The sequence below is a fragment of the Streptopelia decaocto genome (genome assembly GCF_964273445.1).
Source record: "Streptopelia decaocto genome assembly, chromosome: 1".
Classification (NCBI taxonomy): Eukaryota; Metazoa; Chordata; class Aves; order Columbiformes; family Columbidae; genus Streptopelia; species Streptopelia decaocto.
In genome coordinates, this window is record NC_138663.1 from 147,066,785 (window position 1) to 147,090,438 (window position 23,654).

At 38.0% G+C, this 23,654-nt stretch overlaps 1 protein-coding gene across 3 annotated transcripts in view; it reads left to right on the forward strand.

Annotated features, from left to right (window-relative positions):
* NCK2 (NCK adaptor protein 2) overlaps positions 1-23,654 on the forward strand; it is an 87,748-nt gene that overhangs the window by 57,044 nt on the left and 7,050 nt on the right. For 2 of the 3 annotated variants that reach the window (XM_082043758.1, XM_082043759.1), the window contains one exon: positions 18,741-19,462. In XM_082043758.1, coding sequence (XP_081899884.1) covers positions 18,741-19,462 — 722 coding nt within the window. Of the gene's footprint in view, positions 1-18,237; positions 18,311-18,740; positions 19,463-23,654 lie in introns of those variants that run through there. The other variant, XM_082043760.1, reaches the window with a different exon arrangement.

Genomic DNA, 23,654 nt, shown 5'->3' on the forward strand with positions numbered 1-23,654 from the left:
GCTCTTTGATGCTCATACATCCTCTGACAGTAAGAAACTGCCTAAGCCATACCTAACCCACAGATTGGCTCAAGATATTCATAACATGCCCCCCCAAAAGTTGGTGCTTAAGAGTATGCTTTTTTTAAAAATAGTTTAAGGGCTGTGAACTGCTTAGCACAATGAAACTTATGTGTCTGCTGTGCACCATGTATCTGTACAATTTTCTTTTTACTTTTCCTGAATCAGAGTCACAGAATCACAGATTGGAGTCCTCAACTAAACTGTAGTCTTTAAGCATTGGCTGTCTTGTTGTACAGTAGTTTCCCATTCAGAACAAGGAGAGCATGTATTCTTCCTTAAAGGATCCTTTGTTCTGAGCAGCCATCAAGAATGCACCTTTTTTTTTTCTAAACAAAGGCTTGCAAATTGCAAGGCTGTTGCTTGATGTAGTGAAACAGCTTTTGAAAGTTGTGCTGCGCCCAGTGAAACAAGTTCTTAAGTTCTCTTTGTAGAAATATTTCTAATGTCTCATCAAACATGCCTCTACTAAGATCACAAGAAAATTCACATTAAAATACCCTCTAACCCAGCACAGGCAGTCATGAGTACTCATCCTTAAACCAAATCCGTTTCCAACTTTGAACTTGAAGCTATTACCAAAATATTGGGTAGTGTCCTTTAAAAATAAAAAAAAAAAGTCTCTTAATAATCAATCTGTCAAATATCAACCATAAGTCTTGTGAGATGTCATCAGAGAAACAGCAGGTTCTCCAGTGCTTCCAGTGACAAATATAGAGGGATATCTTTCTTACTTGTGATGCTCCAGCAAATGGTTGCTCCCACGGAGATGCACTTTTCCCTGCCTCTTCCTTAATCATTACATTTCCCTGTGTTCCAACACATTTCATCTGAAAGCATTGTTATCGCACAAATGATGGAGTGTGTTGTCTGTGCGATTGCCCGTAGCTATCTGCCATTCTTCTGGTTATCCACAGTCATTACCAGTGACTGATTTATACTTACTTCCTGATATTCAATAAATATGAAAATTGCCTGCCATAGTTCAAATTGTGGCAGACTCCATAACAGCTATTACTATTTAATTAATAGTCTCGGTGGTTGACTGTTAAGATGCGTCATCTAAATCGTTCTTAATCCATGTAGTCTGTCTTCTAATGAAAGTTTATGGCACCAGTTAATACATTGAAGTCTCATACATAAAAAGCCCAATATACCACTAAAGTTTACTATCTTTACAAAGTTTTCTTTATCAGAAAAACTTTTAATCTCATCAGAGAATGAAGTCATGCCTGTTTGATGCTGAAAACTAATTTTCCTGGAGCTCTGTTGACCATCATTAATTAAATCTCAGGCCTTAGAATACTTTATTAATAGAATCCCTTCAGCTTTACCATTGTTGGTTTGAGGTTAGTGGAAGGTTAATGGGCATGTAGATACGTAGAACACGCAGTGTGATGTTCTAAAACATCAGCCTGTTTTCAGCAGTGTCTCAAGACTTCTCGAACTTTCATTCTATTTCAGCACTTTTAGCAAAGAATATTGTCAAATAAAACATTCAGAGCCAGCTCTTTTAAATGTGTCGGGTACATATTAAAATGCTGCTTAACACTTGTTTAGCATATGTTCATTAAATCAGTAACTTGTGGACTGAAAAAGGGCTCACTTCAAATTTCAGATGATCCCCAGTAATTTCTGAAGAGATACTTTTGGATCATCCCGTGTATTTTTACAAAACAGTAGCCTTGTCTGCACCATTCACTTTGTCTTTCCCCTTCGAAGTGCTTCCTTTGTTATACTGTGTTGTCTTTTAGTCCTGTCCTCAGGGAATTTTTCCAAAACTTTTAGCTTTCTTTAAGTGACTTGGAGACATTTCAAGACTTGTAATTTTTCTGTCAATGGCTGTCTGTTTTTATCATTTTTCTGTTTGATATACATTACTGCTATGTTCTTAAATCTCTTTCTTGAGTGAACGCTGATGGATACATAGCTACATATGGAAATGTAGTGTATAGGCCACCTATTTAATATTTTGAATAATTTGATTCATCTTCTCATTCCCTTTTTTATCTTAACTGAGTGATACTGTGAGTAAAAAGTTAATGGCAATTTAGCCATTTTAAATTACTGTCTTCTGTTTGCTCATATTGAATGAATCTGGTAATTATTACAATTCTTAAGGCAAAAGCTAGCTTCCAGGCCTGTGATTAAAAATTCATCTTCATTCATTATAATGAAGTTTAAAATAGTTTCCTTGTACAGTTTTTCTTTTGTGGAGAGGGTATTTTTTAATGAATTTCGATGAAGTCTTACTAAGCAAGAGACCTCCAGCATGTATCTTCCAGACTGTAATTATCTGTAATCTAATTCTTCCCATGTGCAGGGGGTGGGAAGGAATTCCCATACCAGTTTGGATGGAACTGATCTGTGCCAGCACCACCCCCAGAGCTGCCTCTGAGCGCGGCTCCACGGGTTTCCCCTTCTCCTCTCTCGCTGGCTCGTCTTTGTCGCAACGAACAGAAAAACCTTATCTAAAGGAAGCAAAAATAATTAAGTCGGTTGTTTTTGTAGGCCAAAAAAAATACTTCTGCGTTTTTTCCATCCCTTTGCAAGTCATTTTCCTGGCAATAGCACAGCTCCCCAGGCAGCAGTGTGCTGTGGGTGACTGATGTGGGTGACCCAGCAGCAGGGTGACGTTTTCATGGCAATCCACAATTTTCTGAATGTTGCTGCTTTTACTTCACAACCAGCACTACACAATAGGGATTTCTTAAAGGTGTCTGGTCTCCCTCCTTTTGGGGAACACCCACATAAGAAACCTTGAAGAAATTTCCAGTTGGCTCTTGGTGTGGGTTTTTGAACAGATGCCCAGTAAAAGAAAGGCCATTTATTAAAAGGTATTGAAAGAGAAATCAGACACCAAGAACACAGGAGATGTGTTCGTAAAATGCGTAGGAACAGTAGAAACACTAGAGATGAGTATTGCCAATGATGGCAAATAACAGTAATCTCGATGACATTCCACAGAGATGTTTAAGTTGCATGAGAGACTCTTCAAATGACTTCTTTATTAAGCTTCTGTAAGTCAGCAAAATCTTTCAGTAACTTTTTAGTTTGAATTTGCTCAGCGTGCCAGATTTTTCACGTGGAAAGTAAGAGTTGCCAAGTGAGATGTAAAGTGCAGGAACCAGTCCTTACTTGCATCACTGTTCCTTGTATGTTATTTCAGAAGCGTTATGAGTGTCCAGGAGTATTTCCTGTGTTTTTCAGCCTTCACGGTGTCTACCTGGGTCAATCTGTAGATGTGTGCAGCAGTTATTGAGTGCTGTATATGCTGTCACTTCCAGGCATGAGCAGTTTTACACCTCCCCCCTTCTGCCCCAGTTATTTTCATTTATTTATATGAAAAGGGTTTTTTCACATTTATAACTTCACGTTTTCCCATTTAAGAGCTACTTAATACCACCTTCACTATGCCTTTCTGGAAACTGCCAGGGAAGTCAGCTCTTCTTTCTTTAGACAGTCACTGCTTAGTAACAAGCAGAAATGCGGAATAAATGATTTTTTTTAATGCAACATTTTCTTTAACATTGGAAAACACTGTTGCTTAAGAGGTTTAATGTACTTTCTTTTAGATACAAATATTTCAACTAAAATTTCAACTGTTACCATCACAGTTCTGCATAACATGGTCATGAATTCTCATTTTCCAAACAAGTCAACAACCTTTAACTTCCGGTATGTGGGTTAGTGATCTTTCTTTTTAAAAAAAATGGTTTTGTTTTGAAGATTTTGTTTTTTTCATTTTTTAATATCTTAGTGGCCCAATTTCAGTAGTTCTGGCGTGGTATGTTTAGTAGATTTAATTCTGCAAGGTGGTATTTTGACATTCATCAAATCACTTCTAAATCTTGCCTTGAGTACTGAAATTTGACTACTACTGAAGTCTTTCACTGGTGAGAGTTACATGACTCTAATTGTTGTGGGTTTTAACTGTACTTTTTCCAGTTCCTCTGCATTGTTTTTTTTTAAGTGTAATCATGAGAAGCCTACACAGTATTTCTGGCACAGTCATAGCTATAAATTGAGTCTTCTGTGCTCTTTCCTTGATGAATTTGTGTTTATCAGCAAGCTGCCTTTGCCGTATTAGCTGCAAGATCACGGAAAACACATTAATTCAGTAATAATACGAAGTACTAGTTTGAAAATATTTCTATTAGTTCTTCATTAGTTTTTTTTAAATTTTAGTATTTTCTGGACACCGTGTTGAGTGTGTAATTTACTACAGAATGAAAGAATTGTGGAAATAAGAATAAATATGGTATCATTGTATAATAAGTATGCTGTTGTATAGCACAGGCTCTTAAGCCTTCTAGAGCTCATGTTAATGAAAACAGAGCTGCCTTGTAAGATAGATAAAAGTTATTTTAATCTCTTTAGAACTTCAGGTTCCCAATGTTGTTGGACTTCCTTGTCATAGACCTGTAAGAAATGCTACTCCTTCACTCAAGAGCGAACATTTATTGAATTTGATTTTAAAAAAATAACTAACTAACCTTCAGAATTTTATGTAGTATGTAGCTCCTTGTCAAACTATTTATCATATATAATGATTTCTGAGAAGAAATTATACAAATTATTTCATTTAGCCAAACATTTCTAGTTGAAATGAGCAGTAAAATCCCCTTGTAGAAATTCAACACAAATACAAGTATTTTTCCTGTGTCACTCCATGTTGCTTTGAAGCTTTCTAGCTTGTCAGAAAACACTGTCATGACAGTAGTGGCACGTCTGCCATGTCTCTTGAAGGGCTGGATGAAGGCAAGTTGTCCGTATTGGCACTTTTAAGCAGTCGATATACAGGGACTTAAGGTCATCTTTACAGAGAGGAAGTAGTTGAAGTTTTCCTATACAGCACAAATTCTTGCTCAGTTTCCTAGAATCTGTGTGTTAAAATAGCTTATCCCATGGTTGAATTTGTTGAGCAGAAGCACTTCTGCTGCTGTGCTTCATCCAGCTTTTTCGTTGCATTGCTCCAAGTCAGGATGTTTGTTTGTGGGGCAGGGTGGCACCAGGGGCGACTCTTCACCAGTGATGAAATTGGGGAACATGGTTTTGTGGTAGTGAGAGAAGCTGAGGAAACTCTGTTTAGGTGTGATGTCTTCGGTGGTTTGAACAGAAAAAAACAATCAACCAACCAAACAAAAAAACCCAAACAGAAACAAAAGCTGGAACAAATGCATTTTTTCCATCTTCACAGTATAATAGATCAGCCTGACTGCATGGATTACTGTCATTAGGTGCTGAGAAAAGAGAAATGTGAGATGTGCACAGTGATCAAAACATGGGAGAGAGATTTCTTCCATTTGCATTTAGATCAGGGGTGTCAAACTCATTTTCACCAGGGTCCACATCACCCTCGCGGTTGCCTTCAAAGGGCCAAATGTAAATTTAGGACTATATAAATGTAGGAGTAGTTACATTTATGCAGTCCATTTATACAGTATGTAACTACACCTACATTTATACAGTCCTAAAATTACATTCAGCCCTTTGCATACCTTTATGCATATGAACTATGTCCAGTGAAAGGAGGATTAAAGGAATTGAAGTCCCTGTTTTGTGAAACTAAAATCAAACTTAAAAATACCATGTTATAATTGTTAAAAGAACTTGTTCTTAAGAAGGAAAAAATTCTGAAACTGCAGATCAGACTAATATAAAAAAAAAAAAAATAAAACAAAACCACAAACTTCATGCTTTTTTGTTACCTGCAGCAAAAAGACTTGCGAGCAAAGAAAATTGGTAAATATTCTGGAGAACTCGAGGTACAGAGTAACGCTCCTTTTACCACTTGATAAAAGACATTCTCTGCCGGATGTCTGCATCAGGCCCTTTGTCTGATCTGAGGTGAAAAGCCAAAAGCAGCAGTGAGAGCAGACCCTGCAGCTTGCTGCAGTGGCCTGGAGCTCCAGCGCTCGCTGGTGATGGCAGCAGAAGTTAGCTCGTTTTTCAGTTTGCGATTGCATGTATGGTATTCTGCTGAAAGGTTGTCTTATGTCAATTATTTATTAGGGTGGGTTATTTTAAAGGATTTGCCGCTTCAAGAGTTTGAAACAAACACATAATGGAAACTGTGATGTGTCCTACCTTTCAGCAGATTTTTCTGATGTTATGGTTGCAGTGAAATGTTGCGCCGCTGAAGGCGTAAAGATATCATGCTGATTTTAGTCCACATTGAGTGAATAAACCTGTTCATTGTATTAGCAGTTTTCTGTAGTAGGTACTTTTCTCCCTCCTCCCCATGCAGTGTGTGTCGGTGTGTGCTCAGAGGTACAATTTGACATTTACAGATTGCAGAACAGGCCTTTATTTTAGTCACATATTATGTTTTGAACAGGTAAAGGGATTGCCGTAACTTAATGTGGGTGCTGGTATCTTTGGTGGTACTACCTCACTCAGCTATCACCTTCAAGGACTCTTGGTTTTGCCACTCTCTGAGCCACTTACATTTCAATATGTATTAGCGTTTGGCCTTTGAGCAAGCCCAAAAACTAGCTCCCAAGGTAGTTTTGTCGTGCACTATTGAAGTGTGTCATATCATTGCCAGTAGCTCTTCCTACATGCTGTTCCAACCATGGAGGCAGAGTCTTTTGCTCTCTTAGCATTAAAAGTTTGTGTCTGAACCCTCAGCTCTTTTGATGTTTCATTTTTTCCATAGAATAAAATCCTTCAAGCAGTCTGCTAATTAAGTCTCTTCTTCTGAGGCAGTGAAGACAGAGTATGTTTTTTTCCCAAGTTCTGTGCTTTTTGCATTGTGTTACCTCCTGCCCTCCTTTACCTCAAGTTCCTGGGAGGACCCAGGTTTGCTGAGGCAGCAGAATTGGGGCTACATTGCAGGTCCCCACATTGCACCCTGATTGGACCCTTCTCATAAACATGTGCTTATGGAGACAAGTAGTGACCATGCTTTTTCTTCAGAAAATGTGGTCTCTGTGCTCTCTGCATACTGTCCTCTCCTTTTGTTTCACGTTTTAACGCATGAACGTGAGAGCAGAGAAGGAAGCATCAACAGTATCGGATTCTGAGGTCTTGCCGTATACCTTGTTTGGTGTGTATAGCTGGGTGACCCTTATAAAGACCAAACTAAGATGGCTGGTGAAAATCAGTAGCCTGTGTATATACTCTGAGACATCATTTTCAAAAAAATTCCATTGAAGGACCGGTGATTTTTCTATACTGAAGTGACAGTGGCTGCTCTTTCTACTCTCTTAACATCATCAAAGAATTATTCTCATTTAGATGGGGGTATATTCTCCAATATGTATCCCTAAATAATTCTTAAACATTACTGGATCTCTCTTTTTTTTGAGGTCTTGGTCTATCTTAACACTTGATCTTCCAGGGTCTTTCAGAGTATTAATTTGTTTCTTTTTGTCTGTGTGGTGCCACTCAGCTTCTACTGCTTTCTGTTTCTCAAGTTTTTGGAGGACCTGTATAATAGGTGGTCATTGTGTGGCATGTTTTTATAATGCACAACCAAATTGCTAAATTAGCATTCACGACAAAAAAAATTGGTTTCGTCTTGGAATGTACAGGAGAAGATTTCCTTCCTTTTTCTGCCTCTGAAAAGTGTTTTGTTTTGTGGAGTGCATCCATAAAGCAGGAATCAAGATGCACAAACCTCCTGTGTGAGAGAAGAAAATGCCCACCTCTGCTGTTTCTAAGGATGGCTTTATTTGAGAGTCACTTCAATAGTAAATGTGATTATATACTGACAAGTAGTTTTTGTGGTTTCAGCAAACAGATTGGGACAGACACTGCTCTTACTGTGAATGGGTGATCAGGTTGGCCTTTCTACTAGGTGACAATTTGTAGCTGTATTTTGCACCAGAAAGTGTATTTAGTACTTTGGCTGTAGATCATCTAAACTATACACATTCATTGCCATTGGTACTGTTTAGCAGTCTTTGAGACCTTGTAAATGAAATAAAATGGAAAGTGAAGGAGAAAAGAAAGGGAAAAAGTGTTTTGATGTAGTGAAAATGCTGTCGTTCTATGTGGGCTCTACCCTGTTTCCCCGAAAATAAGACAGGGTCTTATTTTTGTTCCAAAACTTATTACTTTTTTACATGTATAGCTGCCTGGACATTATTTAAATTGACTTTTTTTAATGAACTGTAACAAGGGCTCATTTTTGGAGTAGGGCTTATATTTCAAATATCCTCAAAAATCCTGAAAAATCATACTAGGGCTTATTTTTAGGGTATGTCTTATTTTCAGGGAAACAGGGTACCATTTTACAAATCTGTAAGGTATTTGTGATTTGTTCATTCAGGAAGTTGTTCTCCAGAACAGGAGCTAAATTTATTACTATATTATTTACTAATTCATTGTTGAGTTTTAGACTATAGAAGAAATGGTTTCAGTTTGTGTGTGAGTTGTGGGGTTTTGTGTTTTGTCTGTGAAAGCCAAACCTCAGAGGAGATGGGCTGTTTTGTTCAGTGAGCTTGTTTCCTCTATTACTTCACCTGCAGTAATGGGTACCTCTGGTTTTGTGTATGTAGTTACTAATAGCCCAAGAGCCCTTGATTAGTGAAGCTACAGGCATTGTAATTCAGAGAGGAAGGTAGTAAAGAAAAGGTGATGTTTACTTTGCTTTTCCTTCCTAAGAGAAGCTTTGAATAAAATTGTAGTATCTATGACAGTCTTCTAAGGAGTTCTGAGCTTTCCAAAGAAAAAAAAAGTAATAAACGTTTTGGATTTTCTTGTAACATGGTATTTAATGTTTGAAAACATTTATATAGTATAGCATTGTCATTCTGTCTTTACAGTAGAATTGCTCAGGCTTTACATCATGCTTGGTGTTGATGTGGGCCAACTGGAAGAAAACACAGTCACCTTAAAGAGCGACCGACCAACGTTACGTTCAGGAGGGATGATCTTGAGTTTTTTGATGGCAAGAGATTGCCCTTTAGTCAGTGTATGCATCGTCATCTTCTAATACATTTATTTCCTTTGAGAGACTGTATAATTACTGCTTTGTAATTTATCTGTTCAGGTTTGAGCTTGATGATCTGAACGTCAATCTGTATTTTTAACACCTATTAAGCCTTTCATTTTCATGTAGAGAATTGAGGGCAAATTTGAGCAAATGAGAAAAAGTGAAAAGACCAAGTTAGTACTATAATCGACCGTATCCAAAATAGAATGATTCCTTCACAGTTATCTGGAAGAGTCTTTAAATTGGACGGTTACTGTCTTACATTCAGGGAAGTCTCCTTTGTACTTCCTGTGTTATTATTTTTTTTTTTTAATAAAAAGTTGAGTTGGTTCATGTTAGCATGTTGGGTTTGTATCCAGAGCTGTCCCATGCACCACTTTCGCTTCATATAAATGTGAGCTAGATAAGTATAAATCATCTTTCTATCAAATGCTTGAGGAAGAGGGGGGGAACATAAGCTATTGTATACTAACTGAGGGACAGGAACATGTATTGGGATAGACAGTTTGGAGCATATTAGGGATTTCTTCTGCAATATTTTGTTAGTGTTTGTGGAGAGGCAAAACAGTGTAGCGTTCCCTCTCTACATCAAGGGAACAAAAGGCACTGGGAAGTTCTACAGGGTTACCCTGCCTTCTCCTCATACTTTATAAATTTGTTCTTACAATGATAGGGGTACCTTAAGTTTAAGAGAATGGTGTTAATTTTTTTTTTACCGGGGTATCCTACAAAATCAAGATTACAAAGTAGATGGAAATATCTTAAATTATCTCTATTTGAAAGCAAAGACACTGTATTTAAAGCAAGTTGTATTAAATTTAAATTTGTAGACAGAAGTCAGAACCGTAGATCTTGAAAAAAACCAATCATTTTGTGTGCCTTCTATTTGAGACTGAGACAGCAGTTTGCCTATTCCATAGGTGGTTTAAAATCCCAAGGCCATTTTAAATTTGCCTCCTAAGACTTAATCTACTCTACTTTTCCATTGGAGAATGACCATATGCAACGCAGTCAATGGAAGCCTTTGGATCATGTGTTTGATGCCTTTGGAAAACTCTGTCCACGTACATCCGTGTAGTGCATCTTTCATTTTAACTTCTTGCTCTAAAACACTCTGGGTGCAGGAAACTTGTTATATGGTACTGGAATTTGAAATAACCTTTCCTGATAACAGATAGGCATGTTTAACACAGTCTAAATTATAGCTGTTAATGCAATAGTTGTTTTTAATATGGTGGTTGAGTTGATTTCTTTGTGGAAACCTCCATTTCGAGTAGTGTTTGATGTATGGGAAACTCTGATGCTTTTTCCTGTACTGGAAAAACATAGTGATAAAGCAGCCTGGTGTTAAAATGTCAGAATTTTACTTTGACATTTAAAGAAGAGTTTTCATTTTCTGATTTGTCCTAGTATGGCTTTTTTGATATTGAGCTTCTTAACGAAGATACAAAAAAAATCATTAATAGAGCTGTAAGGCATCATTTCTGTGTCACAAATGCAGTTGAAGATCTGGTATTTATAGCAGTGTCCTTTGAAGAGTGCTATTGATGGAGATGTTGCTTCTAAAATACTGACTATCCCATATGGATCTTGGCCTTTGAATGCTTGCTTGGAAACTGGACATGGAGATGGAGGGAGAGAAGAAGGGGTAGGATGTTGCAGACTGAAAATGTGCAGAAATTGGCTGGTTTTTCTTTCTGTGGAACAGAAAAAACTTCAATCTGTTGAATTCCTTTTTAATAAAGAAGCAAAGACAAGTTAATTTAAAATTATGAAAGACGTAATGATAAATAACATAAAGCTAAATAAATTCCTGAGCTGGACATTTCAGCTGTTAAGAAGTTATATGTTTATCTCTGTATTAAGTGAATTAATTACTTGATTTATATTGCTTTATGTTTTTTTTTCTTAAGAATTTCCCTGGAAAGTTAGTTACTTCTTTCTCAACACATTTTTTTGGGTTTGTTTTAAAAAAGACACTGTACACTTTGCAACTTGTTAACTGTATGCATTCACATCAACTATAATTCAGACCCTTATTACTAGGAAATGAATAACTTACCTGATAGACAGAAAAGGATAGTTTTTTTAACTGCTTATGTGTGAAGCCAGGTGGAATTGCAATTCTATTAAAATGCACAAGAAAAAGAATGATTTTAAGTATCTTTAATAAAAATTGGCAAAAATGTTGAATACATGTTACCTCTTGAAAAAAAGGGTTTTGATAAACTTCCTTGTTTCTCCTTCGTCTAATGCAAAACATTTGATTAGTAAATTGTATGAGAATTTCGGGTTATGTTGTCCTTGAAGATTATTAGAACTAGGAGAGCTGCTCTGTAAAATTCAGAAATATATATTTTTTTTAACTCTATCAGAAGTTATTATTCAGTATTCGAACAAGCTCTTGCTCTAGGTTTTTATACGGGGAGTTCTCTTAGCTCATTTGTTTGACTTGCTTAAATTTATCAGTCTCAAACTTGTTTTGCTTGAATGTTGCAGCTGTTTAATGGAAGTTGTCTTAATAGATTATAGTGATATTAAATTTTTCAGCTATGGAGTGCCTTGTTTCTATTTGAATTATAATGGGTTTATTTTCAAAGAAAAAAACTTTATTTTAAAAATCTGATTAAAATGAAGATGTTTTCATAAAAAAAAAAAAAAAAAAAGTACTTAGGCTTTTTGTGGTGGCTTCTATGATCGTTTTTTTAAAACCATAAAGCCAGTAGTACTGCTAAAAGCATTTTACTTGAGAAGGAAGGCACACAAATTGAAATGCACTGAATTTGGTATGAAAAATTTTACATGTAACTGCTTGCCTTTTTTTTTTAATTCAGAGAACAATGGCCAGTAATGTAAAGAAATTTTGATTACTGGGTAATTTCTAATGTCAATGAAAAACCTTTTAAAATTATTTTTCTCTCTAAATAAATGTTCAAATAATATTCATTCATGTTATGTTTAAACCTATACTTTGACAGCCTACCTGACAGTTGTGGCAGCATAGATAGGATTTAAGGCAGAAGCTGAAGGAACTGTCTCATGGAATTTTCTCCCTTTTTCCTCCTCTTTTCAATACCTTCATTTTTATATATTAGGCAGTTTGATGCCAAACAGCCATGAACTTAAGGGCTCAGCTCAAGTTGAGCATCATGCTGAAAGGCGCTGCCATCGAGGGCAAACTGGGAAGCTGTGCAAGGCTGTTACCATGTGCTCAGCAAAAACACAGCCCTGTGCTCCTGCTGACCCATCAAAATGAGCCTGGTGTGACCTTCATCTCACTAAAATCATTCCATGTACTCTGCTCCGGTGAGACCCCACCTGGAGCACTGTGTCCAGCTCTGGATCCCTTAGTACAGGAAAGGCATGGACCTGTGGAGAGGGACGAGAGGAGGCCACAAAAATGATCAGAGGGCTGTAACAGCTCTGCTGTGAGGACAGGCTGAGAGAGTTGGGGTTGTTCAGCCTGGAGAAGAGAAGGCTCTGGGGAGACCTTATTGCGGCCTTTCAGTGCTTAAAAGAGGCCTGTAAGAAAGATGGGGACAGACTTTTTAGCAAGGTGTGTTGCGACAGGACAAGAGGTAATGGTTTTAAACTAAAGGAGGGGAGATTCAGGCCAGACATGAGGAAGAATTTTTTTACAATGAGAGTGGTGAAACACTGGCCCAGGTTGCCCAGAGAGGTGGGAGATGCCCCATCCCTGGAGACATTCCAGGCCAGGCTGGACCAGACTCTGAGCAACCTGATCTAGTTGCAGATGTCCCTGCTCATTGCAGGGGGGGTTGGATTAGATGACCTTTGAAGGTCCCTTCCAACCCAAACCATTCTACGATTCTATTACTAGGTGATACAGCATAATATATGTCTTTAATTGTGAAAAATCTTGTTGTATTTGTAAATAGACTATGAAAGAAAGTAGCTGGCAGTAGTTGATGTACTATTAATTCAAGATACCTATTTGATGACCCTTATCATACTTGATTTAATTTCTTGCTGATTTACAGCTTTGTCATGTATAATAACTGATGGGAAACTAATTTCAAACATAAAAGGTTGGACACAGGATACAAAAATCAGTTCTGACTTGTTTTGAAAAAGAGTCTATTAAGATATGTAAATACAGCAATAAAATATATTAAAAGTTGATTTTCTAGTTGCCATGGGGAGAGGGAAGGTAACAGCATTACTCAGCAGCATTTGTTTTTATTTTTCCAGCTGTATATTTAGTCTTAAAACTAGCTACTCCAAAAGTGCTATGGGATATTTGAAGGACACCATTTAGTAGATATGTAGTCTCTTTAAGAGGAAAGTAGTTTCTAATAACCCAGTTGTATTGAGGCACTTTTGTTGTTGGTTTGCAGTGTTTTTTATAACTTAAAGGTCACTTACTGGAGGGGGGAGGAATCCTTCCTTAATTGCTTTTGATATTTTAATAAAAGGTTGTTGTAGGCTTCCTAAGCAGTTGTGTCTGACATATTCAGTGGCACGATCTCTTTCTTTGAGTTCTGGATTGAGGAATTCTGTTTTGGAAATCGCCTAGTGTTGCTTTCATGATTTCTTAAAGCAATAGAGTTTTCTTGTATTTACTGTTACTCTGAAAGGCTTCTTTTTTTGTCCTGTGATTTTGATTTGATGTGCAGGTAAGCTACAGAAAATATTTTTGCTCATGATTTATGTATTAGAATCAGAGAAGGTTTTATAAAAGGTGGGTTGAGAGAATTGAGATGACACAAGTTTCACTTGCCAGCTATTTTTCAGAAATCAGCTTTGGGTATTGACTGACCTTTTTTTCTATACCGAAGTTGTGAGAATGGAAAAATCAGTAGGTATCAAACTCAGAATTTCATTGGAAATGCGACTGTATTTAGTCTATTTATAGTTAAGTTACATACAGGATGTAATAAATTTAGGGAGCAGTCTTGGGAGCTGGATGCTAGACAATTTGACTGCAAATATCTTCAGTGTTTAGGGCCTGTTATTCTAAAATATAACTTAATAGAATAAATATGAGAGTACAGATCAGCCTGTGGAGATACCTTACACAGCCACGTCAGTGAATCTCTTCTTGCATCTCTGGGGATGAGCAAAAGCAGTCAAAATACAAAATGTGGTCGCTCATCAGTTTCAAGCAAGGACACCAGCTCGCAGGAGCATGTACTTGTCAAATAGTCTTCCTAAAATTAGGAAAAGATATCTGGTTTGTAAATGGGCTCTTTCTAGTAAAGGTACTATGTAATATAAACCATAATTAGCAAATGGAATATAAACCTTAGCTAGTGGCAAAAACCATCACTTTCTATACAAGTGTTCTGTGTGTATTTGATAAAGTAGGATAAAGTTTTAAAGGTAATTATACTTATTTATTCTTGTAGCAATTTTCATAAAGGTCATGGCTGCGCAGCCTTGTTTCAGTGCCTTCACTGGAGGCAGAAGAAGGAGAGACAAATCCCTCTTTGGGTTTTGGCAGGAGAAGGCCAAGCAGTCGGGGCATCTGTGCTGGCTGACAGGTAGCCCAGCGCTGGGCCAGGAGTGGGAACTGTCACTGTCACAGCATCAGGCCAAAGGGGAATGATCAAGGGGAAATGCCACCACTTCAAGGTTTAGGTTGGGGAGAGCATTTGCTTTCTGGGGGAGGTTAAGGAGCGCAAGGTAGGGAAGGCTGGAAGTGCTGCAGGGAGAGGGCACTGGAGGTGGCAGCTGGAGGACTTACAAGTACAAGGGGAAGGCTGTCGTGGGGACAAGCTGGTAATGAAAGGGTGTGATGCTGGGGTTTGCACAATGGGACTTAAGAGACAGGAAGCAATTTCATAGGAAACAGGTCTTCCTTCTGCCCGCTGTTCGCAAAACAAGCTATTCTCTAGAGCCACAACTGAGCGAGGCAAGGAAAGGGGCGTGAAGTAATGAGGGAGGCACTTTCTGAGTCTCTTTAGGGCCAACCTCAGGGCCAGAGGATTTCTTTCACTGCAGAGGGAAGGAGGATGTGCAGTGGATCCCTTCTCTGGCAATGATGCTAACCATTTCTTTATATCTTTGCAACATATGTATCCACCTAAAAATTAAACCTACTTGCATCACTTGGTGAACTGTTTGTAAGAATGAAAATAAACTAGTTTAGTGTGGGTCAACTGTGGATTGTGAGCAGTGTTATTTCCTACGAGACACCATAACATAAATCAGGCTTTCTGCTGCTTGGCAATGCTTTTGCTCCCACACATTTCCCCTTGATTGAAAACTAATCCATTGCTTGAGGTTTCACCTTACAACGACTAGTTGCATTAAAGGATTATGGCGTCAGGTGAACTCTAACCAATGAGTCAGAATGGGAAAATACAGTTGTATTTCACTAGTAGATAAGTTTTTATTAAAACAAAGCAAATAAAAATGCCCAAATTATGACTGCAATCACAAGTGTATTTTACTCTTCCAAATGTGACTCCTAAAGTGGTTGAATGTTTTATTTTCCATTTATTTCCTTGCATGGGTTTCATTCTATTTGGACATAAGAATAGGAATACTCTTACACATAGTAGTAAATGAATGTTTCTGTTAGTAGCAAGTTGTGGCAGTGTTTACTCTTCCAGAGATGACTCACGAAGATTGTACTTTTTTTTAAATGGAATTGTGATTTTTGTCATAGATGCATACAAAATTTATAATCATCCTAACTTTATTCTTGCTTAGCTGTGACCAACTATCTTACTCAATTGTATTTTTAGACTTGTTTCCTAAGGAAATGAAGCTTACACTAGTCATGCTGTCACAGTCAGCTGTCATTGTCCATCCATCTGTCCACCCTTGATAACTCAGCCAATTTTAAACAAACTTGACAGACTGGCAAAGATAAACCAACTAGTTTTCTCCAACTTGGTGCGTGGGAGGGTCATTGTTGGTGTCCCCCACTGGAGGAGAAGCCAGAGCAATCCCAGCTATTTGCTCAGCCCTGGGCAGCACCCAGGGAGATGGAGTAAGCTTTGAGCACAGGTTGGAGATTGCAGTGGGGAGCTGAAGGTGTGAGAAGGACCTGAGGGTGTGAAGACAGTTGTATGATGAGGGGGCTTATTGCGGATGCTGCAGGAGATGGCGGAGGCAGAGGAGGAGTGGTGTAGCAGGAGGTGTAAGGAGAAAAACAAGAACAGATTTCCTTCATTCTGCTCATGGAACAACTTGTTTCTTCTTCTGTCATAGACACAGCTATGAATGTTATAATCCCACAAAAAAAATGTGTGTTAGCTAATGTCGTGCATGCCCTTTGCAGTGCTTGACTGCAGATGGCTCTCTGCGTAGTTACCTTGGTCAAGCCAGATGGAAACACAATCCTTGGTGCACATCGTTGCTATTGCAAAAGGCTAATCATTACCCTGCTATCAGCCTCAAAAGTTTGGTTACATTAAATATTAAGCTTAAGAGCTCCAACTGCGTTTATTGATATGGAAAAAAAAAGCGTAGTTTCTGCCTTTTTTTTTTTCTTATGTTGTCATTTGTGTTGAATGGGGAGGGTAGAAAGGAGCATTTAAAATGTCAGACGCAGCGTTGAAATGTTCATGGGAAAAGAATGCAACTTATGAAACTCCAGGTGAAAGAAAGTACTTGGGTGATAACCTTTTGCTAAATGTTTAGATGCCTTTATCAGACTTCAGAAGTTTTTAAGAAATATGTTTCTTTCACCCGTTTGTCGATATTTTTTTCTCTAGATAGTTCAGTTTGTGGCATTCTTTTATCACAGAAGGTCCCCATATCTCACAGTTATCTCTGTGCTCTGATTTTCAACTAGTTTTCACCTGGCCAGGTACTCCATCATCTCTTGGTTTTTTATTTTATTAGTTCTTCTGCTGTAATTCCCAGAAGTAGTGCTGCATATCTCCATTATAAGGCACATAAAATCTGAGTGAGCTTTTAATCTGGAAGGTTCAATCACAGTATAGGGCTTTATGTAGAGTCTCTTGAAATACAGTTGCTTGTTTTCCATGAAGTTATAACAAGTAATTACCCTGCTTTCCTAACAGAACCATCCTGAAGTTCTGTTTGTTAATATCACCTTACTTCAGTGCTCCTTAGTTCTGATACATCCTTATCTTTTGGTTGAAAATTATCTCTAAACTGATGAAAATTTCCAGTCTTGGCAGAGATCAGAGCCTGGCCAGCTTCCGATTAGCGCTTGCTTGGACACTCTTTTCCTGCGATTGTCTCCCCAAATACAATAAGCTGCTCTCCCTCATTTTGCCCGAAAGTACAGCCACTGAAATGATGTCGTTTGAATGACATTCGGATGTAACCGGCTCCAGCAGGAAGCAAGGAGCTGCTGGGGAAGGTCAGGAAACACTTTAGGATCATTGGAATTTTCTGCCATCTTCTGAGACTTTGAGCCTGTATTAATTCATGTATTTAACCCTTCTAGTTAGAAATCTCTGCGTGGTTGCTCGTGCACTGTTTGTCTGTGCTGTACAGCTCATCCAGTAAAATAAACGGCGTAGTTCTGCACTGAACAAACAGTTTTGAAGGTATTAGTTGTATATGCAGGTACATACATGTGTGTATATATATTTAAAAAAATGAATGCACTTTTTAGCAGTGGAGTGACCAGATTAAATAGTTCTGAAATGTTAAAAATGCAGTTGCATGTGTCTCCTTCTATCAGATTATTTGAAGAAACAAAAGCAAAGTCCTATTTATTTTTTTTCCATCCTATCTGCCATAATCAGCATGTACTCACTTTGTCTCAAGTGAATCTCTCGCCTGCCAGCAAGGCTCTAGGAGCATAGAGATAAGTAGAAAAGTTCCTATTTCTGCTTTGGTTTTTACTTTCTGTCCCCTGCATGACATTTTGGGTGTTGCTTTGTTTGTGCAATATTAAGGCTTCATCTTTTGTTTTCTCTTCAGAACTTTTATAAGTGAATTTCACAAGAGAGGGCTACTTGTTCACTTTATCTTTCTGTTTATATATAAGCTTAAGCAGTCCTTGCTGCAACGGTTTGAAAAATACACCAAGTGTGTTGTGCAGGTTTTTTTTCATATTTAAGCAGACATTAGCATTATGCCTTTAATGAAGAAATTTTAAAAAACTTATGCAATTAATGATGATGATGATGTTTATTCTCTACGTTTTATTTCGTGCTATAATTAAAGCCATGACTGTACATCAGAATTTACATATTGTAGGGGAACAAATGGTCTTCTCAGTCAGGTTTACACTCTTAGCATACGTGATGAAACGTAGATGAAAGAGGTGTGGATTTCAGAAGGGGCTTGAAGTTGGAAGGAGTTACAGCTGTGGCTGTCTGGGGACTGACTGAAGAATGAAGAGAGCAAAACGTAATCTTCAGGGAAACTTAAGATTTTATTGCTGTGCTAGTTTATTTTTGTAGAATTTCTTTCATGTTTTGCTTGAGCCAAATTAAAGTCATCACTGAAATTAAAAGGCGTGATCATTTGGCTGGATTTTTAAGAGACATAACAGAAAGCTATGCAACCGTTCCAGTGATTAGCTGCTCTCATAGCAAAGAAAACACTGTTTTTAAGTGTGTTAAAACTCTTGTACTTCTGGGAAGGGAAAAGAGCCATTATAACACAAATTGCTCCTTACTTAATGGTGCATCAGCTGGTTGTTAATCTCTTAATGATGTTGCTATTTCTTGGCTATGTAGTGTTGTTAAATTAACAGGGGAGTGTGTCACCAAATCCAGCGCTCTCAGTCTGGGGACGAGCATTCCGAGTGACCGCTTTACGCTTCTCTCTTTGACAGGTTTGGGAAAAACCAAGAGAAAGACGAGCGCGCGAGATGCCTCGCCTACTCCCAGCACGGACGCCGAATACCCGTCCAACGGCAGCAGCGCCGACCGGATTTACGATCTGAACATTCCAGCCTACGTGAAATTCGCCTACGTTGCGGAGAGGGAGGATGAGCTGTCCCTGGTTAAAGGGTCCCGAGTGATTGTCATGGAGAAGTGCAGCGACGGCTGGTGGAGAGGGAGCTACAATGGACAGATTGGCTGGTTTCCTTCGAACTATGTGGTAGAGGAGGTTGAGGAGGCCACAGCAGATTCACCCAGCTTCCTCAGCTTGAGGAAAGGCGCTTCCATGAGTAACGGCCAGGGCACCAAAGTACTCCACGTTGTTCAGACACTGTATCCCTTCAGCTCCGTCACAGAAGAAGAGCTCAATTTTGAAAAAGGGGAAACGATGGAAGTCATTGAAAAGCCAGAAAACGACCCAGAGTGGTGGAAATGTAAAAATTCCCGAGGGCAAATCGGTCTTGTTCCTAAAAACTATGTAGTAATCGTTAGCGATGGTCCTACCATTAACACTTCCCATCCGCCTCAGATAAGCTACACGGGACCATCTTCGACAGGACGGTTTGCTGGAAGAGAGTGGTATTACGGGAATGTTACCCGGCACCAGGCAGAATGTGCCCTGAACGAGAGGGGAGTGGAAGGAGACTTCCTTGTTAGAGATAGTGAATCTTCGGTAAGTGGTATTTAGCCCTGCAGGCTTTGTAATACACCCCACGCTTGGGTTAGCAAGCGTGACAGTTAATAGCTTCTCTGTCTGTAGTAAAGGGCTTCTCACCCTTAAAGAAGCAAGCAACGCTTCAGCGTTACCAACCAATGCACGGACGGCTTGTGAGAGTCAGTCTGTTGCTGAAATGCAGTGACATTTGCACAGAAATGTAACAGCTGTGGACTGTGTTATCCAGGGTTTCTTAATTAGTGGACAAACAGCTAAGTGTTTCAGGCTTCCATTTGAATTTACATGTGTTGCTCCTGTGCAATACTCCTCAAATTTACAGTGCTACAAGATAAGTATTTCTTCTGAATTGCAAATGTGGTCATTAATTTGATTTTAAAGCTGATTTCAAATAGTATCTTTGCATTGGTCAGTTTTGTTCTGCCTTTAATTGAGTAGTAAGATAGGTTCTCTAAACCATTGGTTAAAATCCCATTTTAATGTATTTCTGCTCTAGTTACATTATATAGGTTGCAGTAAGGTAAAGTTATTATTGTATCCAGTTTTTAAGATTATGATACACAACAGAGAGAGTCACGTCAGCAGCTCATACGCTTTGTAAGTTGAGCCTTGATGATATCAGAGGGATATGAGTAATGCTGATTAGGGATCATTGTAATTCTGATAGTTCAGATTTAAAATTACACTGAAAGGCCTTTAATTTATGCTGAGGCTAGAGAATTCATAGTTAAAGCACTCAAAATTTAATTATCCTTTGACTGAGATTTTTTTAAATGTGACAGATTTTAATAATTCCCTAATACATCTTTCAAAAGCTACGAAAAATATCTGAATTTGTGATTAAGGCTTTCTGCATTTATTGTTTCAACTGTAGGGCCATTTCTTGAAGACATGTTGTTGATTAGTAGATATCTCCAACTATTTTTTTGCTTCCCAACAAAAAAAAAAATATATATATATATATAAGCTTGGTCTTCTAATTTGAGCATACAGTACTACTAAAATAAGTAGACCTTATACAGCTGTGGACATCTGTCTCTGTGCCATTTTTGAATCAGGTGTCACTGTGCCTCTGTTGTGGGCTGTCCTGCTTTACAATGTAGGTTGTGCATAAAAACTAAAGCAGTGTCAACTGTGTATAGTTTGAGCCATAATATGGTTTCTAAAAGATTACTTGACTCTAACTAATGTCTTCTAAAGACCGTATTGATTGCATATATCACTTCTGGTTAGAACATGTGATATTCTTTATCATAATTGTCTATAAATTGAGAGAAAACTGTTCCCATATATTATTCCTTGTGTAAATGATTTCAGTAATTAGTGAGTAGTAGGTGTTGGCATGACTGCATGCTGGAAAACAAAGAATTTGCTTCAAGTAAGGGAGAGAATTAAGCTTGAGCTCAAATCTGGAAGTAAAGATCTTTTTAGCTCCCAGTACTTACTTTGGGAGCATGTTTCACATTTTCATTTGCTGATTTCTGTTCTTCCTAAGTTAGAATTTCAGCTACTCAGAAGAGGTCCTAGAACGTACTTAAAATATGAGGTAGTATTGAGGCAGATTCATTAGGCAATCCGTACTAAATCTCTTTAGAATAAAACTTGCCTAAGGCAGCTCTTTAATAAACCAAAAGTCAGCTTTCCAGATGAGCAGAATCCAACTTCTGAATTAACATAGCCTCCATTTTTAATATAATGTTACTAAAACTCGGGATTGGCTGGCATGTTGGTTCTTGGCAAGGGAGATGAACAGAGTCTTGTAGTGACAGCAGAAAAACAGTTGAAAGACAAGGAAATTGTTAATACTGTTGGATTTAATAAATTCAAATCAAACTTTGCATTCTGAATTTTTGAAAGCATTAGTAGTTTATAATTATTATTGAAGTTAGGACACTTGCTATTCCCTGAAATTTTTACATGATATGTAACAAAATGTGTGGCATATGTGACAAAATATTCGTCTGTAATAGTCCTGAATATTTGGTTCTGGATACAGTATTGTGTAGCTAAATTTCAGACATCTTTCCGTGATAAATTTGCTTTGCAGAAGACCTGATAGCTGTCAAACTACCCTTTCTTTGAAGCTGTGTCTTTGAGTTCCTATTTCTGCTCTTAGTTAACCATAATCATGAAATGAAGGCAAATGCAAATAAACTAGAGCAGAAAAATAGAGATCAAATAAAAATAAACAAGAGGAGAACAGGAAGAAAAATAGACATTTGGAAAACATGACTGACTTACAAAGGCTGAGAGGAATCAAGTTTGTTTAGTGAACAGAAGACTGAGGTGGGGCACACAGTCTTCTAAAATGTAGGAAGCCACTAGAAGATTATGGTAATCTTGAAACTGCAGTAGTTCAGTTGTCTTGTCAAGGTAGCGCCCTGTGTGATGGGGCAGGTGGGTGGGTGCACGGGATGGGCTGTACCCTTGGTGTGTCCAAGCTCACTTTTAGGTCTGGTTGCTGCATTTTGGGTTATCCTGAGACAGTAGCTATTAAGTTCCTTCTGTCTTTTGGGAAAGTGCCAGAATGACGGTTTGAAAATTAATAGTTTGCTTAAAATACAAAAATGGGCAGACATTTCTCAGTACCCGCCATGTCACAGTGACCACCGTGCTGTGGCTCGTTTCTTTGCTCCTAATTGTCTACCTCTTGAGTAAACAAATTTCCTTTAAAGTACACAGTAACCTTTTAATTTAATATGACATCATAACACTAAACACACTTATATTCAAAGCAGTTTCAAATTTGCTGCCCACGTTGTTGCTGGGGGAATTGTTGCTTGTGGACCACAAAAAAAAATTCATTTAGAATGTGATCTTCAAGTTGTTTCCAGCATCTAACACTTACTGGAATCCTAGAAAATTTGCTCAATTCATATTACACTAAGTTTTTTACATATGCACAAAAAAAAGTATGCTGAATTGGGGAACTTATGGTTTTTTTCTTTTTCTCATCTTGATCTAGTCTTGCTGATCCTGTATGTGGGGAGGGGGGGTGAGCAATGAGAAAGGCTGTAGTTTGGCGTGTAAATGTCTCCTTTGTCCTAGTACTACTTGAGAGTTTTAGTTTTTATTAGATTTAAAGACATCTTCTACTACATCTCAAAAGTTTTGTCTGCCCTAATCTTTGTATATCAAACCATTATATAATTTGTGTATGTCTGTGAATTTTAAAAGCACTGGGGATTGCTGGTTTGTTTTAATTTTTTGTCCTGAAGCCCCGAAAATGATATAATATACGAACTGGCATACTTGATAGCATTGAGAAAAAGATCACAAAAGATCTATTTCAAGCTTATTATGTAGGGAACAAAGAAAGATTTTAGAAATAGCTCTTAAATTCTTGACAGTTGCCATATTTCACATGCGTGACTACAGAGGCTGTTCATGCTGTGGCTAAAAGTCCCCAGGAGTGTCTGTACAATAGGAATGAAAGATCTTGATCAGAGAGACCAGACTGAACAAAGCAAAGTTGTTGGTTACCAGGTTTGCTCATCGTTCCCTCAGACTAGCACTTCCCAGTACATCGTGTTACAAACCCCACCCATTAAAGCTGTGGGTGCTTGAAAGGCCCATGGGTGAAACTAGTAGTTATCCTGCTAATCCTGTGCCTGATTTTGTGACCTGTTTTAGGGTTTTCTATAGCCTGGCATCACCATAGTTAACGCAAAGTCATCTGTGTAAAAGTTTTGCTTATATTTCTTTGACTTTGTTCTTGTTATTGAGCTATGAAAAGCTCTCCTTGGATAGCTGAAGGTTTGTATTATTCTGTATTCACTTGGTGAGACTGTCATGTTTCTCCATTTCAAATTTTAGTAGATGCAAGGTTTTACAATGTTTTCCTAGATTTAACTTACCAGATGTTTGTCTTACAGCTAGATTCCTTTAGCCAAAAGTATTCTCCTCAGTTACACTTAGATTTAAAGGATGCTGCTGTGGTGGAGAATATCCTGAGACAAGCTCTGTCAGGTAGCTGGAAGTCTGATTATCTTCATTAATTATGAAATACTGTTATTGGAACCATATTTTTGAGCCATTTAAGCACATAGTTTATGTAACAGGCACAGTTACTTACTGATAATATTTGGGCCAACTCTGCCCTAGGTAATGTCACCTTAGTTTTGGAGATAGAGACTGAAGTGGAACATACCTAGTTAAAAATACTACTTGATTTGTTCTTTCTGTTGCAGGC